The 14,844-nt window shown below is 40.7% G+C and overlaps 1 protein-coding gene across 2 annotated transcripts; it reads right to left on the bottom strand.

Annotated features, from left to right (window-relative positions):
- Positions 1–553: 553 nt before the first annotated feature.
- On the bottom strand, positions 554–13,247 carry csf1b (colony stimulating factor 1b (macrophage)). Of its 2 annotated transcripts, none has more exons than XM_058644042.1 (9): positions 12,974–13,247; positions 7,942–8,061; positions 7,765–7,827; positions 7,493–7,663; positions 7,147–7,345; positions 6,922–7,058; positions 1,541–1,581; positions 1,421–1,458; positions 554–955 (listed from the first exon to the last, which is right to left on the bottom strand). In XM_058644042.1, exons 2-8 carry the CDS (start codon positions 8,032–8,034, stop codon positions 1,422–1,424), a joined length of 741 nt encoding a protein of 246 aa, XP_058500025.1. In that variant the 5' UTR covers positions 8,035–8,061; positions 12,974–13,247; the 3' UTR covers positions 554–955; position 1,421. The 2 variants fall into 2 exon arrangements, with proteins under 2 accessions (XP_058500025.1, XP_058500024.1); XM_058644041.1 differs by having other exon boundaries at positions 12,978–13,246.
- Between the last annotated feature and the right edge of the window lie 1,597 nt (positions 13,248–14,844).

The raw sequence follows: 14,844 nt of genomic DNA, 5'->3' as shown, positions 1-14,844 counted from the left end.
CCGCTCTGAGACAAATACAAATGTTTGACTTTGTGAAAAAGTCAGACATTAGAAGAGTAATTAAGACGGACCGTCATTGAGTAAACACGAGTGAAAGTCACGGCACCATCATGGAGCACACATGCCGTGCCCTTGTTCTCCCTCTGTTGTTATTTTGCTCTTATTTACCTCTGCAGTGCAGGAGTGATCAAATTCAAGGCATTTGTTATACACACAAAATCCTGCCATTCCCGGCGTGTATTGGGGTGTATCAAGATTGTTTTGCCACCTCTCAGCCAGGAATAACACACTACTCTTGTTCTAAAACAATTTAAACTGGATATACGACTCCTTAGCCTTGAATTTCACAAAGTATGTAATAATCAGAAGGGGGGCTGACTGCAGAGGGAACTGTGCTGCTTTTCAAAGTCGGGGGAAAGAACATTTTGAGATGGATATGAGCATATTTAACTCCTCATAAAGTCACAAAGGATGTGCAGTAGTTTATAAAGTGGACTTAATCCATTCATTTTGTGGCTGACTGGTGGATAAATGCAGTGATCGCTGGACAGCATTATGTTGTATAATTTGTATTGATGGTCACATTTTAATATCAATACAGTCATTGAATAGTCAGATTAATAAATAAATTGTTTGGTGGAACATGACATACATTTGGTTAGGTGGCAGCAAATACACATTATATCCAACATCCATAAGTAATGTAAAAATAAAACTTTTCCGTGATCTAGAGACGATATCTGCAAAAGATAACACATTATCATAATATACATAGCATATTAATCCAAATAAGGTCCATCTTTGCTTTTGAGTCAAAGTGAAGCTTCTGATTAAATAGGTGAGCATGATATATTACACACAGTATTGATATGAAAAGAACTTGTTGGTGATGGATTTGAATGTACAGCTTCACAAGTGTTTCCGTCCGGTGCCGCGGCGATGTGCGCTGAGTCACCTGAGGAGAGAATAAAAACTCTGAAAATACAAACACTGTTACACTGCTGAACATGAAGACACACACAAGCCAAGTTAAGTGCTGTCAGAAAGCACGACAGGCGTGACAGTTGGCAATATACCCATAACTGAAACGCCTTGTTTGCCAATCAAAACACAGATTGTTCTGATAGGCAATGAACAAAAACATACACACAATAACCTCTGTGTGTGTGTGTGTGTGTGTGTGTGGGCTACGTCTGACAAAAACACTGCTCTTTCTGTCAACAACATAAACACCATGAATGTAGATTGTCAAAATCTTTATCCTGGCAGGAATTCTACGAAATGTGCGTTTTCAGAGTTTGACCCACAGTTTGTGTCTTTTTAACATTTAACATTTTTAACTGCATGGGCCTGAGGCTGACACATGTTTGCTTCGCTCCTGGTGTTAAACTTTATTGTAGAGGTTCAGGGGGATACTCACATTATTGTGGCTCCATCTCTATGTCCTGCCGGTCTCTGCTTTAATCCACATGACAAAGAGGATGCATTAGGATGACTGTAATTATTCTTTTTTTATACATATTTATCAGTATGTTGTTACCTCTGGTTTGTGTGCCTTGATCTGTGAGGGTCATGGATTTTCTGTTTTGGAAAGAAAACATTTGTTAAATGGAAGCAATGGACAAATAGTGTAACTGACACCATTTTCTTCCACCTTATCCTCCACATGAGGGTTGCGGGGGCTGCTGTGCCAATCTTATAGGTGGGGTCACACCCTGGACAGTTCGCCAGTCCATCAAAGGGCCACATAGAGAGAATTCACTCTCACACACACATCTACGGTCAATTTAGAGTGTCTGCTGTCATGGAAAATAACATTTTCCATCTCTTTACACCTTTGATCACATACACATTCCTGTAGCTTTCATACTAGGCCATTCACCCTTGACCTACACACTTGTAGCTCTTGCCAGATATCTCTCTCCCCAGCATATTAACACCCTGAGTCTAAACGCCTAGCAAGCTGAGTTGTGCCCACACAAAACCTGATTCACGGACCTGTCGGATCGTGGGACCCAAGGTCATCTTCCCCAACTGCACAGATAACCCTTAGGGCGCAAACACCTACTACTACACAGATTTCCTTTTGTGCCTCAGAGTCATGTGGCTTGACTGGCTTCCATCTTGACTCTCTTTGCAAAGAATAAACCAAGCTTCAACAAAGCAACTTTGATCCAACTTTATTTCTTCATCAGACACCTTACGACACATTTTGCAGCTTGGTGTCAGAAATCCCCATATTGCATGTTTGTGGACTGTGGGAGGAAGCCGGAGAACCCGCAGAAAACCCACCCACACACACACACACACAGGGAGAACATGCAAACTCTATGCAGAAAGGCCCTGGTTCTGGGTCTCAAACCTGGGTCTTCTTGTTGCAAAGGCAAGACTGTTAACCACTACACCAACCAGGTGGCCATTTAAGTGAAAACATAATAGATAAAATACCCAATTTCATCTACTATCTATCTATTCTATCTTTATGTCATGATACACTGTCTGGGCCACACGGCAGCGTAGTGGTTAGTGCTGTTGACTTGCAGGTAAAAGACTCGGGTTTGCAACCCTTTCTGTATGGAGTTGCCATGTTCTCCCTCTGTGTGTGCGTGTGTGGGTTTTCTCTAGTTTCTCTCGTTTCCTCCCACAGTCCAAAAATAAGCAGAGGATAAATTGCCCATAGGTGTGAGTGTGAGAGTGAATGGTTGTTTGTCTCTATGGCGACATGTCCAGGGTGTCCCCCGCCTTGCGCCCTCGGTCAACTGGGATTGGCACCAGCAGCTGTATGACCCTCTCGTGGAGGATAAAGTGGTAGACACTGGATTGAAGGATCATACACCGGCAACTGAGTTGGTCAAGTCTAGGTTCAGGAAACTAAACTTGATATATGAAAGATTTTTTATGGGTATATTCTGAGATGACAATGCCAGATTTCATTGGGCTTGAATTATGAAAGAGTGATTCATGGAGCATGACGCATCATTTTTCACACTTGGATTAGCCACCACAGCGTCCAGACCACTGAGAATCTTTGGGATGTGCTGGAGAAACTTTAACACTCCATCATACTGTTTTTTACTGCAGCTGCAGATTTGAATAAATGTCGTGATATTTCATAAGCTCATCATCAAAGCTAGTGGGCCGGTCGGTTGTGCATGTTTTAAATATTTCTATATTCTCACAGCTGTCAGTTAGTGTTTGCTCAGTGAGCTAGGTCTCCCGGTGTCAGGGGTCTGCCAGAAAACCTAGGAGGAAAATATTCAAGTATCCCACCAGAATGTTACAAAAAGATTATTATTATTAAATAAATAATAATATACACATTTTTAAATAATAATAAATACATTTTTGTCATCAAAACAATGTTTTCACATGTGTGTCCAGACGATCATTTCCGCTCTATATGAAAGTACGTCTAAAAATTGTTCCGTAAAGTTTTGAGTTTTGGTAAAAAAAAGGGACAATGAAGAAGACAGCAGCCATGGACACACATGTACAACGCATCGCTTAAAGAATATGTGAGTAAACAGATGTGATTTCCTTCGGCAAACCTCGCCGCTACTAGAATGGAATGTGAGGCTGAGATGTACATGCTTACAACGCCAGTTCTGAGCACGTACACTCATGTTAATATGAAACACAGCCATGTAAGCAAATGCAGAAAAGTGAAGCATCGTTCTGCAGAAAAGGAATGCGGGAAAGCATGACCCAGACCTGACTCTCTCCTCTGTAGTTTCACTAAATGTGACTAACTACAAGACAAGAAGGCTGGAAACGAAGACGGATTTCTGTTATGACTGACATGGACAGCAAAATGAAACTGAAACATAAACAAAAGTATTAACGTAGGTAACAACATTCTCATTCGCAAAGGTCTCTGTTTCTGACCGTCTAAACTAAAAACAGAGATTTCAAACAAAAACAGGCAGAATCCATTTATTAAGGGCTCTACAACACGGAGGTAATGTGGACTGCAGGTGTATTCAAAGCAGATTTTTTGTGTTTGTGAACAAAAATAGAGTAATGTGGATGTAGCCATAGAAAGAATGGAAATGAATGGAAATGAATGCCAACAGCAACATACAAGACAAGATGCCGACACTGTTTTGTATCACCACTGCAGCAGAGCTACATTGGTTCTGACAATGCATGTCACTGGAGGTAAACTACAGTGTTGATGAAAGACTGTGTCTTTGGCTCTGGAGCCTCAACAGAGAGAGCAGTTAAAGTGTTGCCTCCGGTGAAGCTTTGATATCAACTCTGTTCTAATGACCAAAGGGTGTGAAGATTGACAGAGTCTGTCTGAGTCAGGCAAATTATTTTCCTGTCACAGCTCTCGACAAGATGAAACCTGCTTTTGCATGGTACAACTGTTGTTTGACTATGCAGGACTTCACTGTAACGGATCTGCATTTCAATTAATTATGCTTGCTAATCCAGGCTTTACGGTGCCAGAACAAATTCAGGAGCTGACGCAAACTCACTGAGTTATTTACAAACACTCACAGACAAGCATCTGCACCGAGTTACATGTAATATCCATGGATGTCCATTTCCTTGAAGAGCATTGTAAGTCAATCCATCCCTCTCTCAGTCCACCATTCTCACTGTGCACACAGATGCTGCTCATTTAAATCAGAGAGTGTTTAGTGTTGACGGTTTAAGGGGCAGTTGGGATCTTTTACTCACATACTGTGGCAGAAAGCATGAGAAGCAGGAAACGGAGAGAGTTCTGAGAAAAAGCTCAACTCTCTTGTAATGGCGTGCAATGTGATAAACAAGAACAAACGGGAAGGATCAGTCCCTTTTCTTACTTAAACAGGATATACGAATTAAATCTATTATATACACTTGTAAAATGATCATAATATGGCGTCTCCATAAAAATTCTCATTAGTGGGATGCATGCTCTGTTTATGTTTTGGTTTGGGGTTTTGGCCCCGCTGCACCCAATACCACTCAACCATCAATGATATTTGTCAGAGTTCCAGAGTTTCTTCAAGCACATCGATTTTCAACTACAGGCTGGGAATCCTGAACATTACCTAACCTTAAAGGTCTAACCAGAGGGGAAGAAATACAGGGTTCTTCAGTGGAGACATGTTGATTTATAGACAGCTAGAAGTGGACGAGTATTTGAAGACAGATCATTTTCTCCTGGACAGAGAAGCAAAACAGGGATCCATCTCTCTCTCTCTCTCTCTCTCTCTCTCTCTCTCTCTCTCTCTTCCCTGCACTAAATATTGTTGGTGGACAATGTTTTTACAGGCAGTTATTGTCGCCTTGTCATCTCTTTTCATATGAGAATTGTTCCATTGCTGCTGCTGCTGCTGACATGCAAACATTAATCAAATAGGTCCATTGTTTAGATGAATAAAGCAAACTGTGTCACACCGGGTTTAAGTGTAGCTCCTTGTTTCCATACACTGCAATGTCTAGAATTGGGATTTCAGTAACCATTTGATAAGTTAAAGGTTGCTTTTGTACATATTTGACATGTAATCCCTTTAATGCCCAATCAAACAGGAACAATTATAGAAATAATCCATGCATTTCTCTCTCATCATCATGATTTTTGGCAATGAAATCACTTGCCTAGGAGAATATTCCCAATTTTTGTCCAATTTTGTTTACCTGCAGATCAAATAAAGTGTCTGCCGGAAGCCTAATTAAAGCCTTTATTTAAACTACGTGGGAAACCAGGCCTTATTGTATCTGCTTGTTAGATATCCAGTGTTCACGTAGAGGATGAAGTAAAAAGAAAACAATTTGTTTGCGTGAAACCCTAATGCGATCATGTCCTGATTCAGGCCTCTTTCAGTTCTGGTATAATGTGATGATGGAGAAGCGATCCCCTGTCTCCCATGTGATGAAAAACATCTTGACATTTAACATTACACACATTTCTGAACAGGACAAGCATGATGTTCTGAATGAGTGCTCATGATCCCGAAGACACTATAGCTACGTGCAAGACAGAACATATACTGTAGATCAAGTGCACAGTAAATCTCACGCAATGTCTAGCTCAAAGCAGCTGGCTCCAAGCATTTCTTTATGTCACAGCCCTCAGTATACAGTATTGTCTGAGGTCAGACACAGAACAGTCATTCTGCATGAGGATTAAAGAATAAAACATAATGTATAGATTCTCTGACTTGACTGTAATGAATGCAACATTTTTGTGCCGAGAGAACGACTGGGTTTTTTGAGCAGTAGAACTTTTCATGGGCAATTCTTTGTGTTTTCAATCATATTCCAACCTGTTTGCAGCTGTCTCGCTTTTCTAGTGCAATGTGCGAGGGGAAAAAAATCCAATCTTTGGCCATCGCTCTCAGTTTAAATACTTGAACATTGGTATAGCCAACTGTAAAGACTCTCACTTAGTTTCATACTAAAGGCCTGTTGTTACAAAACAGAGAAACTATGCACAGTCTTGTCTCCAAAGAAACCGATGTGAGTAGGTCTTGTGCACCGTCTTAAGAATTGGGGTGACTATATTTAGCAAGCCCTGCAGTTCAGTCTGGCATTGTCTCTGTTCTCCTCAGTACTGAGCTGTCTTCATTAAATTCCTCCAACTTAACTCATCACTGACTCCAGAGATTTCACCACTGATCCCAAAGCTTTGCAAACAGAAATCTCTCCAACACAATGTTCTTGTTGCCTCCGTCTGTCTACAAAACTAATGAAATGAAATAAAGTGAACTAACAAATCGCTTCCTGTACACCAGGTGACATGACATGAAATACAGAGAGACAGTTGTGTGGAGCATTGTGTGACCTTATTTAACAACTGTTTGAATGTAACAGACGTTTGCTTATACTTAAAGTATCTGCCAGACGGAGAGAACCCACTTATTGTACTATTCTTGGAAATGGGTGGCACACGTAACTTAAGAATGAACAAAACAGAGACACTCGTACCTTTTGTGTGATGAGACAGTAGAGAGTGAGTATGAACAGTAGTCCCCCGCAGATGGAGGCAATTATGAAGCCGAGCTTGTACAGGTCTTTGACTGGTCTTCTCTGTGAGGCCTTCTCCGACTTCCTATCATAACTGTCTGTAGGAAAGATAAGAGGAAGTCTGCGTTCTCAGTAACTCCACATATGTGTGTAAAAACAATCATCACAGACCTTTGAGAGTCCCACCTGTGAAATCTGTGGGTGTTTCTGTGAAAAGCTCTGTGGTAGAACCAAAGATTTCTGTGTATTCATGCTGGCACCTCCAGTCCACCGGCGCGTTGCTGGTCGTGACCAGCTCCAAGTATATAGACAGCACATCTGACGCCCTCTGCAGCGCCTCAGTGGGAGACCCTCTGTAGAGCATCTCAAAACTTTCTGGCTTCTCCTGTAGAACATTCCAAGAAACATACCAAGTATTTCACATTTTTCTCCTCATCATGGGTGGTTCCTTGCATCGCATATTTTCTTTTCTTATTATTTTTTTGACTGTTTTATTGTTGATATTTTACTCCTTCAGCTCCTTCATGCTCACCTCAATCTCTTCATTAATCTCTGGCACACACTTCTGAGAATAGATGTTGAGAATGAGCGCTCTCAGGGACCTAACGTAGCCATAATTGGCTGAACCCCGACGATATTTGAAGTGGGTGGTGAGGAGCTCCAGGATCCATGGTAAAGCAGCTTTTACAAAGCAGCACTTGCTCTGTGTCAAATATCAGCATGGGGGGGTAAGAAACATGAAACAGTTAGAGGAACATCAAAGACGTCTGATAGAAAAGTGACGATATACAAACATTGCCTTACCAAACTTCTCCGTTCTATGAATGTGTAAGATATTGAGCAACCACTTCTCAACTGGTTATCCATCTGCAGAGACAACACATGTTGTGCAATGTGATTGAAGTGTCTTCTGCTTCTTTTCTTTTTTTTTTTAATTATTATTATTTTAACAGCTGTTTCAAATCTTGTTTCAACACATACCAGGTTCCTGACTACAAGCAGGTGCTCCCTAGTGATGGAGTGTCTGCATGGACCAGGGACCTCAGCCATATTTAGAGGCAAGCTCAGCAACATAAGCACAAACAGACACTTTACCTGCAACTGAAACAACCATAAATTATCTTTACATTTGTCAAGTTGTCATGACCCCATGATACACATGGGATCACTTTCAACATTACTGCACTGATGATCCTTTGAATATCACAAACCTAGCTGACATGCATATGGCGGAAAAAAAAACAAAAAACTAGCTATATAATGTATAAGGGTAGTAAAAAAACAACCTCATATGTAAACAAATGCAGGGTTAAAAATGCGGTATTCGTGTGACAAATAAAGAAAAGGGAACAGGACTTAGTGAGGGGAAAACAATAGGGCACAGGTGAAAGTAATTAAGACAGGGCAGGCAATCAAAAATGTGAGAAACAAACAAAGGCAGGGCACGAGAAAAGTAATGAGGAAAACCAAAGAGAGTCATAATGGGTCATACATTATCAATGGAAATCAGGTGCTTGTCAAGGATGTAAGCGGTAGTATCTCATAATTCACAATAATGACTCTTTCTTTCATCATATTATGGGAAATTTCATCATCATCAAGTTTTAAGTGTCAGTATAAAAGAAAGGCATCTTAAGCACTCACGCTGTGGTAGAAAAATAAGAATTTCTTTTCATCTAAAACCAATGCATTTCAGCTCGCTAGTCTTTTACAGGACACGTGTTCATTTCGAACGCAAGAAAAGTAAAAACAGGAAAGCACAGGACAGAGGGGTTGAGATCTGAGTGGAACAGCTGGAGGACCTCTGCCGATTGTAGCAATGGCTGGACAGGGATGGAGCAACAGAAACCAGGTGGGTGGCACATACATGAGGGAAACAGGCTCAAGCCAATTAGGATTAGGACATGAGGGAGCCAGTCTCCCGGTCAACACACTAGAAAATGACCCTAAAGGCCAGCAATGGAAACAAGACCTCTCTTGTGGACGGCAACATTAAACCAATCGAGAGGAAGACTCAACCAAAAGACTCAACCACAGTTTGGTGCAGGCTGGAGGACAGGTACAGGACATGACACAAGAACAGACTGTGTGTCAGCAAGGATTGTCAATTCAGTGCCTAGAATTTGAATATAAGCAACAGATGATGGACAGAGCACTGAATGGATAGTGGGAGTTGGTATCAATCTGGCTATCAAGTGAGATCAGGAGCAGACTGGACAACTTGGCAGGTTCTGTACAACATGACAGTCTGACAAAAAGGGGGTGTGGACACAAACATCCAATCATTATTTCTGATTTTCATGTGCTATCATGTCGTCCTAGATCAGATATATATGATATATGAGTAGGAATGGATTACATCAACATGCACAGCCAGTCACAAGTTCACTGTTTGCGATGGCTTCCATTTCTGAATGTTCCTTATAGGGGAACAGTAAAGGTATCTTATCTATCTAATCATCAGCCACAATAACAATAATATCACAATAAACGATTCTGTGATAATCAATATATTGCAAGACAATCATATAGCGACACATCGCGATATATAAAGACCAACCAAAGAAAACAAAATGTTAACCTGAAAAGTTTCTCTATTTGTTCACAACATAGAGAACAAAGTGCATAAAGAAGTCTATGTATCGGACATGGATGGGGCATCTCTTAACGTAGCTCTCTCCACCATTATCCCGCTGAAAACTCCCTCTTCTTCAGCCAGATAATGCCCAGCGAGTGAAACTGGCAGTGACTATTTACTTTAGAGCGCTTAATTTGTTAATTAAAAAATAGATATTTGCCCTGGTGTATGGATTACTGCATTGCACGAGGAAGGACGAAGATATATCACCAAATAAACATATTTTGACCCACCGCTAATCTTATTTTACCAATCTCACGCTTGAATACTGAGTGTTGATGACAAATGTAAAATGGATTTGTATGTGTGTCACTTGAGACGGCAGTCAAATTGATCGCATGTGATCAGTCAAATCTGGTCTGTGGTGAATTAGATTTGAATCAGATATGAGCAATGGTAATCTGAATGTAGCCTTTGAACCAGTGGCAGTTCTTTGACACAGGGGAAGCTGATTTCAGGCCTACTTATTTATACATAAATTCTGCAAACAAATAACTAGAAAAAGGAAACCCGATAATTATGTCATACTCAAATACTATAATAGTGTTTTTATTTACGTTGTATATGTACAAACAAAAATGGTCTGTATCGCCGGGCAAATAACACACAACGACTAGATATTTCTATTTTGTTTCTACAACGCTGTCAATCTGAAACTGGTTCCGTTTTTCAGACACTTCCTCCAATCATCATGCAGAAGCCCAGCGTCGGTGCCCGTCCACTGCTCCATTTGACTCCCAGAGAAGCTGAGCTTGCATGGAAGTGACGTTTTTGTCACATTTGTCCAATTACCATCAAACTTCTGTGTCGTCACATAGAGAGCAGTTGACGCTGATCTTCAGGTGTTTTTTATGGGAATACGAAAATCATCTAAGACGATCCATCCGCCGTGGTAAACAGATGATTTTGAATGAACTAGTGACACGTTCTAATCACTTTCTAGTGCAGGTTAAGTATTGAAATGTAGAGAGTCAACACAGTACATATTTGATGACATGTTTAGAGGAAGGTAAGCTTAACTTGATGTCTTAGAGCATCACCACTGCCTTTCAACCATGTTTCTTTCAAAGGGCTTGGGCCCCAAGATGTCTGGGGGTGGGGGGAATTCCTTCCTTCCTTCCTCCCTTCCTCCCTCCCTACCTACAACTTCAAGGCTACAGAGCTGGTTGGAAGCTGGCGTGATGATTGTACCATGGTGGTGATAAACATAGTGGTTATGATGCTGAAGGACAGAAGACTTACTGGGATAGACGGAGGATAACAGGCTTTAATGAACACCAGGAAGTCTTAAGGGTGTGAGACTATCTGTTACTAGTTTTCTTACTCAAATGCACGCAGATCAGTAAACTGAACAAGCTGAAGACCAGTTGAGTGGATTGCTGTTTGAAGGTTAGCTGTCTGGTGAACAGCAGACCAAGGACTTGAGTGTGTTTCAAATCCCTTACAGCATAAAACCACAGCTCTGCACACCAAGTGTGCCATTCTCAGAGCTACTTCATTGTTCTCACTTTAATTATGCCCCCACTACTCTCTCCATGATGAAAGTGCACAAGACACATCATAAAAACAAAGCACCTGCTGGTCCATAGTCATCAGTGTATTCTGTGGTTTCTACACCAAAGTGCAGACAGATACACAAGCTTGCATGAATGTATTGAACTTTCATGTCATTTGGGAAATCTAGTTTACATGGAGATGGAAAACAACACAGGAGCAAACAGTCAAGACAAACCACAGCTAACTGGAACACAAGCGGCATAACACATGGGGGAAAAACCACCAATTAAGAAGCAATTCCTGACCTCAAATGTTTCAGTATCCACCTCTTTCCTATGACCATTGATACCTTGCGTGCATTATGGGACATTTGGGAAGATCACCGGTTAAACCTCAAACCAATGACGTGATCATTCACTGCCTTCCTCCACACAGTAGATGTTGCAGTGTGAAAGTGACACTACAATTGTTGAATTAACAATTACACTCAGTCAGTGTTAACATAACACTAAGAGTTAAATATGAAGATTGACCCTTTCAGTGTTATTTTACTCTTTCACTGCTTTACCGTGTGTAATTATCACAGTCAACCAACGCGAGAAATTCAATTAACTCCATTGCTGAAAAGCTGCGGGGCGCATTATATTTATTTATGTAATCATTTAAAAACTGCCGTATGCTCGCTACCGTCATCACCATGTTGCCACTGGGAAGAACTAACCTACTGCTTCTTCTTCTTCTTCTCTGAAAGTTCTACCCATAATCATGTCTCCAGTAGTTTTGATGGCGTTTCCTTTGCCAAAAAGCTTAAAAGCTGTCATCTGAATTATTTTACAGATAAATCCTTAAGTTTAAAGCACACTTGAGTGGAATGTCCTCCAGATTTTTTTGCCTTGACTGTAGACGTCTGAACAATTTGCGGTTCCATGCCAAAAAATGTCATTCATGTCATTGGGAAAAGCTGTAATGTTTCTTCTTCTGAGCTCAACTCTCCTTGGGTTGTGTGTTGAGCTTAAAATGTACAACACATTTTTGCTGCAACGTGCACATGTTTAAATGTGCATGACCTAAGAGGAACCTCAGAGTGGTGTTCGATAAAGTCCAGCTACAGTCAAACACTGCCCTCTACCATGGTTATTTGGCCTGAGAAAGCAGGATACACAGACTCCTGTAGTAAGTGATCCCTATTACCAAGCAACTTTTGCCAGTCCTAACAGTAAAATGGCTCCAGATGGAGCCCTGATCCTTCTCCTCCAGATCTAAGCATGGTGACAAGCTGTAGAATATGCAAAGAAAAGGTATTTCTTGATAAAAAACCCAGGATTTACTTGACATGAGTTTGATGCACCACACAGAGATGCCGTTCAGTTCAACTCTTTCATCTGCAGTCCCTGTAGCTTTTTATGTCATGATTTACCATGCATCTGATTTACTCAGGATGTGCCTCGGGACGTACTGCCAAGACTCAGAAAAGAAAGAAAACCTTCTCATGCTATTGCATTCATTTTAAATACCATAAAACATAGCGGGATCTGAGGAGGAGAGATGATGTGATTATGTGAAGATGTGTGAAATCAAAGGCAACCATGCCATTCACCAGCATTGACTGGCAACGCACTTAATAAATATTGCCGAGGCATAATCAAATGAATGTAATCTAATAAAATTGTTGATGTGAGGAAGCAAAGGCAGGAGCACATGTCACCTATCACATGATTTTTCTCCATGCCACGATACCCATGTAGGTCAACAAACGGTAGACTTAAGTATCAGTTTTCATACACACACTTACACTAGAAAGCCCTGTTCTCTCCTTGCTACTGCAGGGCACAGTTTGGATTAGTTTTTTTGAAGAACAATTAAGGAAAAATCTCTCACCTACCTTCACTTTGCTCTGAGTCAGGGTTGACACAAGGATGGTCATCTGGTACGTGTTTGACAATGGAAAACGCCAGACTCCTCTGTCACACACATTGAAGCAAAGAGATCGTTTTCGTATATTCAGTCCCACTCCACGGAAAGGAATTTGCGCGTAAGAAAATTTGACACTTTGTCATGTGGCGCTGTTATTCAAAGCATTTGCCTGATGAGCTCGTCCTGCACACACCGAGTTCAAGCTGAGACTAAGTGTCTCAGCTGACAGACAGCCCTTTTTAAAGACCTCCCATCTTTCTTCTCCTTGACAAGATATGTTGCACTGCTCTCTGCAGATGTGTTACAACACATTGTTTTTTTTTGCAGGGTGCAGTTTTATTGGATCATTTACTTTTTGTTTAACGTGTCTTGTAGAAATCTGCACTAAGTAAGTAAGTTACTACTACACTATTATTTTGAAATGGGGGAAGAATACTAGAGAGCTGTAATGGGAGGTGGTAACATCTGGTCTTATTCTTGCAACTCAGCAAGCAACTTCCATTTAAAGCACAGTTTCTCGCATAAATGAGAGCTTTGATCAGGCGCCGTGCACTCTCACTTTCCTTGAGGGGGTGGGCAATATTTGCACATTTTAACATAGAATTATTACAAACTGACATATGCAAGAGCCATTTGTGCCTCGGTGATTTCAGCTCACCAACCTCAGGATGAAATAATTGGGGGTCAGATTTCCTAGGATGTAATTGTTTACAGCTTCTCAAAAGTATATATACACATACACATACATATATATATATATATATTCATATATTGTTTTGCTCTCTTTCAACTCTCCACGTTGTTAATCTAAATGTGATTTGTTCCTATTTAACTAAGCTCCATCCATCCATCTACTGTATCTTCTACTGCTTCAGGGTCACCCATCTCATCTGACATGTTTTAGTTGTGCCACTTACAGGCAAAAGCTGGACATATCATATGAGAGATATAAATGATTCCTGTATCTCAATTTTCTGGTGAGAAATGTCACCTTTTTTTGTTAGGACTCCATTAAAGGACTTGGAGCAGAGCTTTGCAGCTCATGTTTAAACCGTGACATCGCTGATACTCCGTACTCGAACATTTAAGTGGGCAATGTTCAGCTGTTTGACATTAAATGCTATATGTTATTTCTAGCATTGTTACTTGTGTCATTTCCCCTGGAACTCCCTTAAAAAACTACTGATCTTTAATGCTACATCAAAATACTGTGGTAACATTTAATCCCATTGGGGATTTGATAAAAAGGCTATTTCCATTTGATCTACACATTCAGCATAAAGCTCTAGAGTAGAATCTAACCACTCAGCCATGTCAATCTGACACCTTTACTATACTGTGCATATATAATCTTGACTTCTGGACGGGTAATATTCTCTGGACAACAGATTAAAGTTTCTCTTACCAGGTGCTGTACATCCAACTTCATTTTCTCAACTTCACATGTTCAGTCACTCATAAAAATCTGGACTCCCGTTTTTGAAGTGTTTTCACAGGCGTCACTTGCAACCAGGCACCTGTTGGATAATATCAGCTGTCAATCACATTGGCGTTCACTCAAATGAGCCATGCTTTATCATCTGTTTTCCCCTAAATGGGACCATCATTTTTCACAACTGACACCATGTTCTATTGAAGAAAGATGACACGTAAATGAGACCCCATTAGCGCCTCAGACGAATGTCAACTCAATCCTATTAATATAAGTCTGTCAAATTATGTAATGATTGGCATTTGGATTGAAATGATGTCACTGAAAGTTGGTCTCATATATCCATATCGTGTTCTTTGTTCCACTGGCTGTCCTCATGTCCTCACAACATCCACAAAAAGCA

The sequence above is a fragment of the Solea solea genome, chromosome 11, assembly GCF_958295425.1.
Source record: "Solea solea chromosome 11, fSolSol10.1, whole genome shotgun sequence".
Classification (NCBI taxonomy): domain Eukaryota; kingdom Metazoa; phylum Chordata; class Actinopteri; order Pleuronectiformes; family Soleidae; genus Solea; species Solea solea.
Note: the sequence above shows the minus strand (reverse complement) of the source record. Positions and strands in the feature narration are given on the sequence as shown.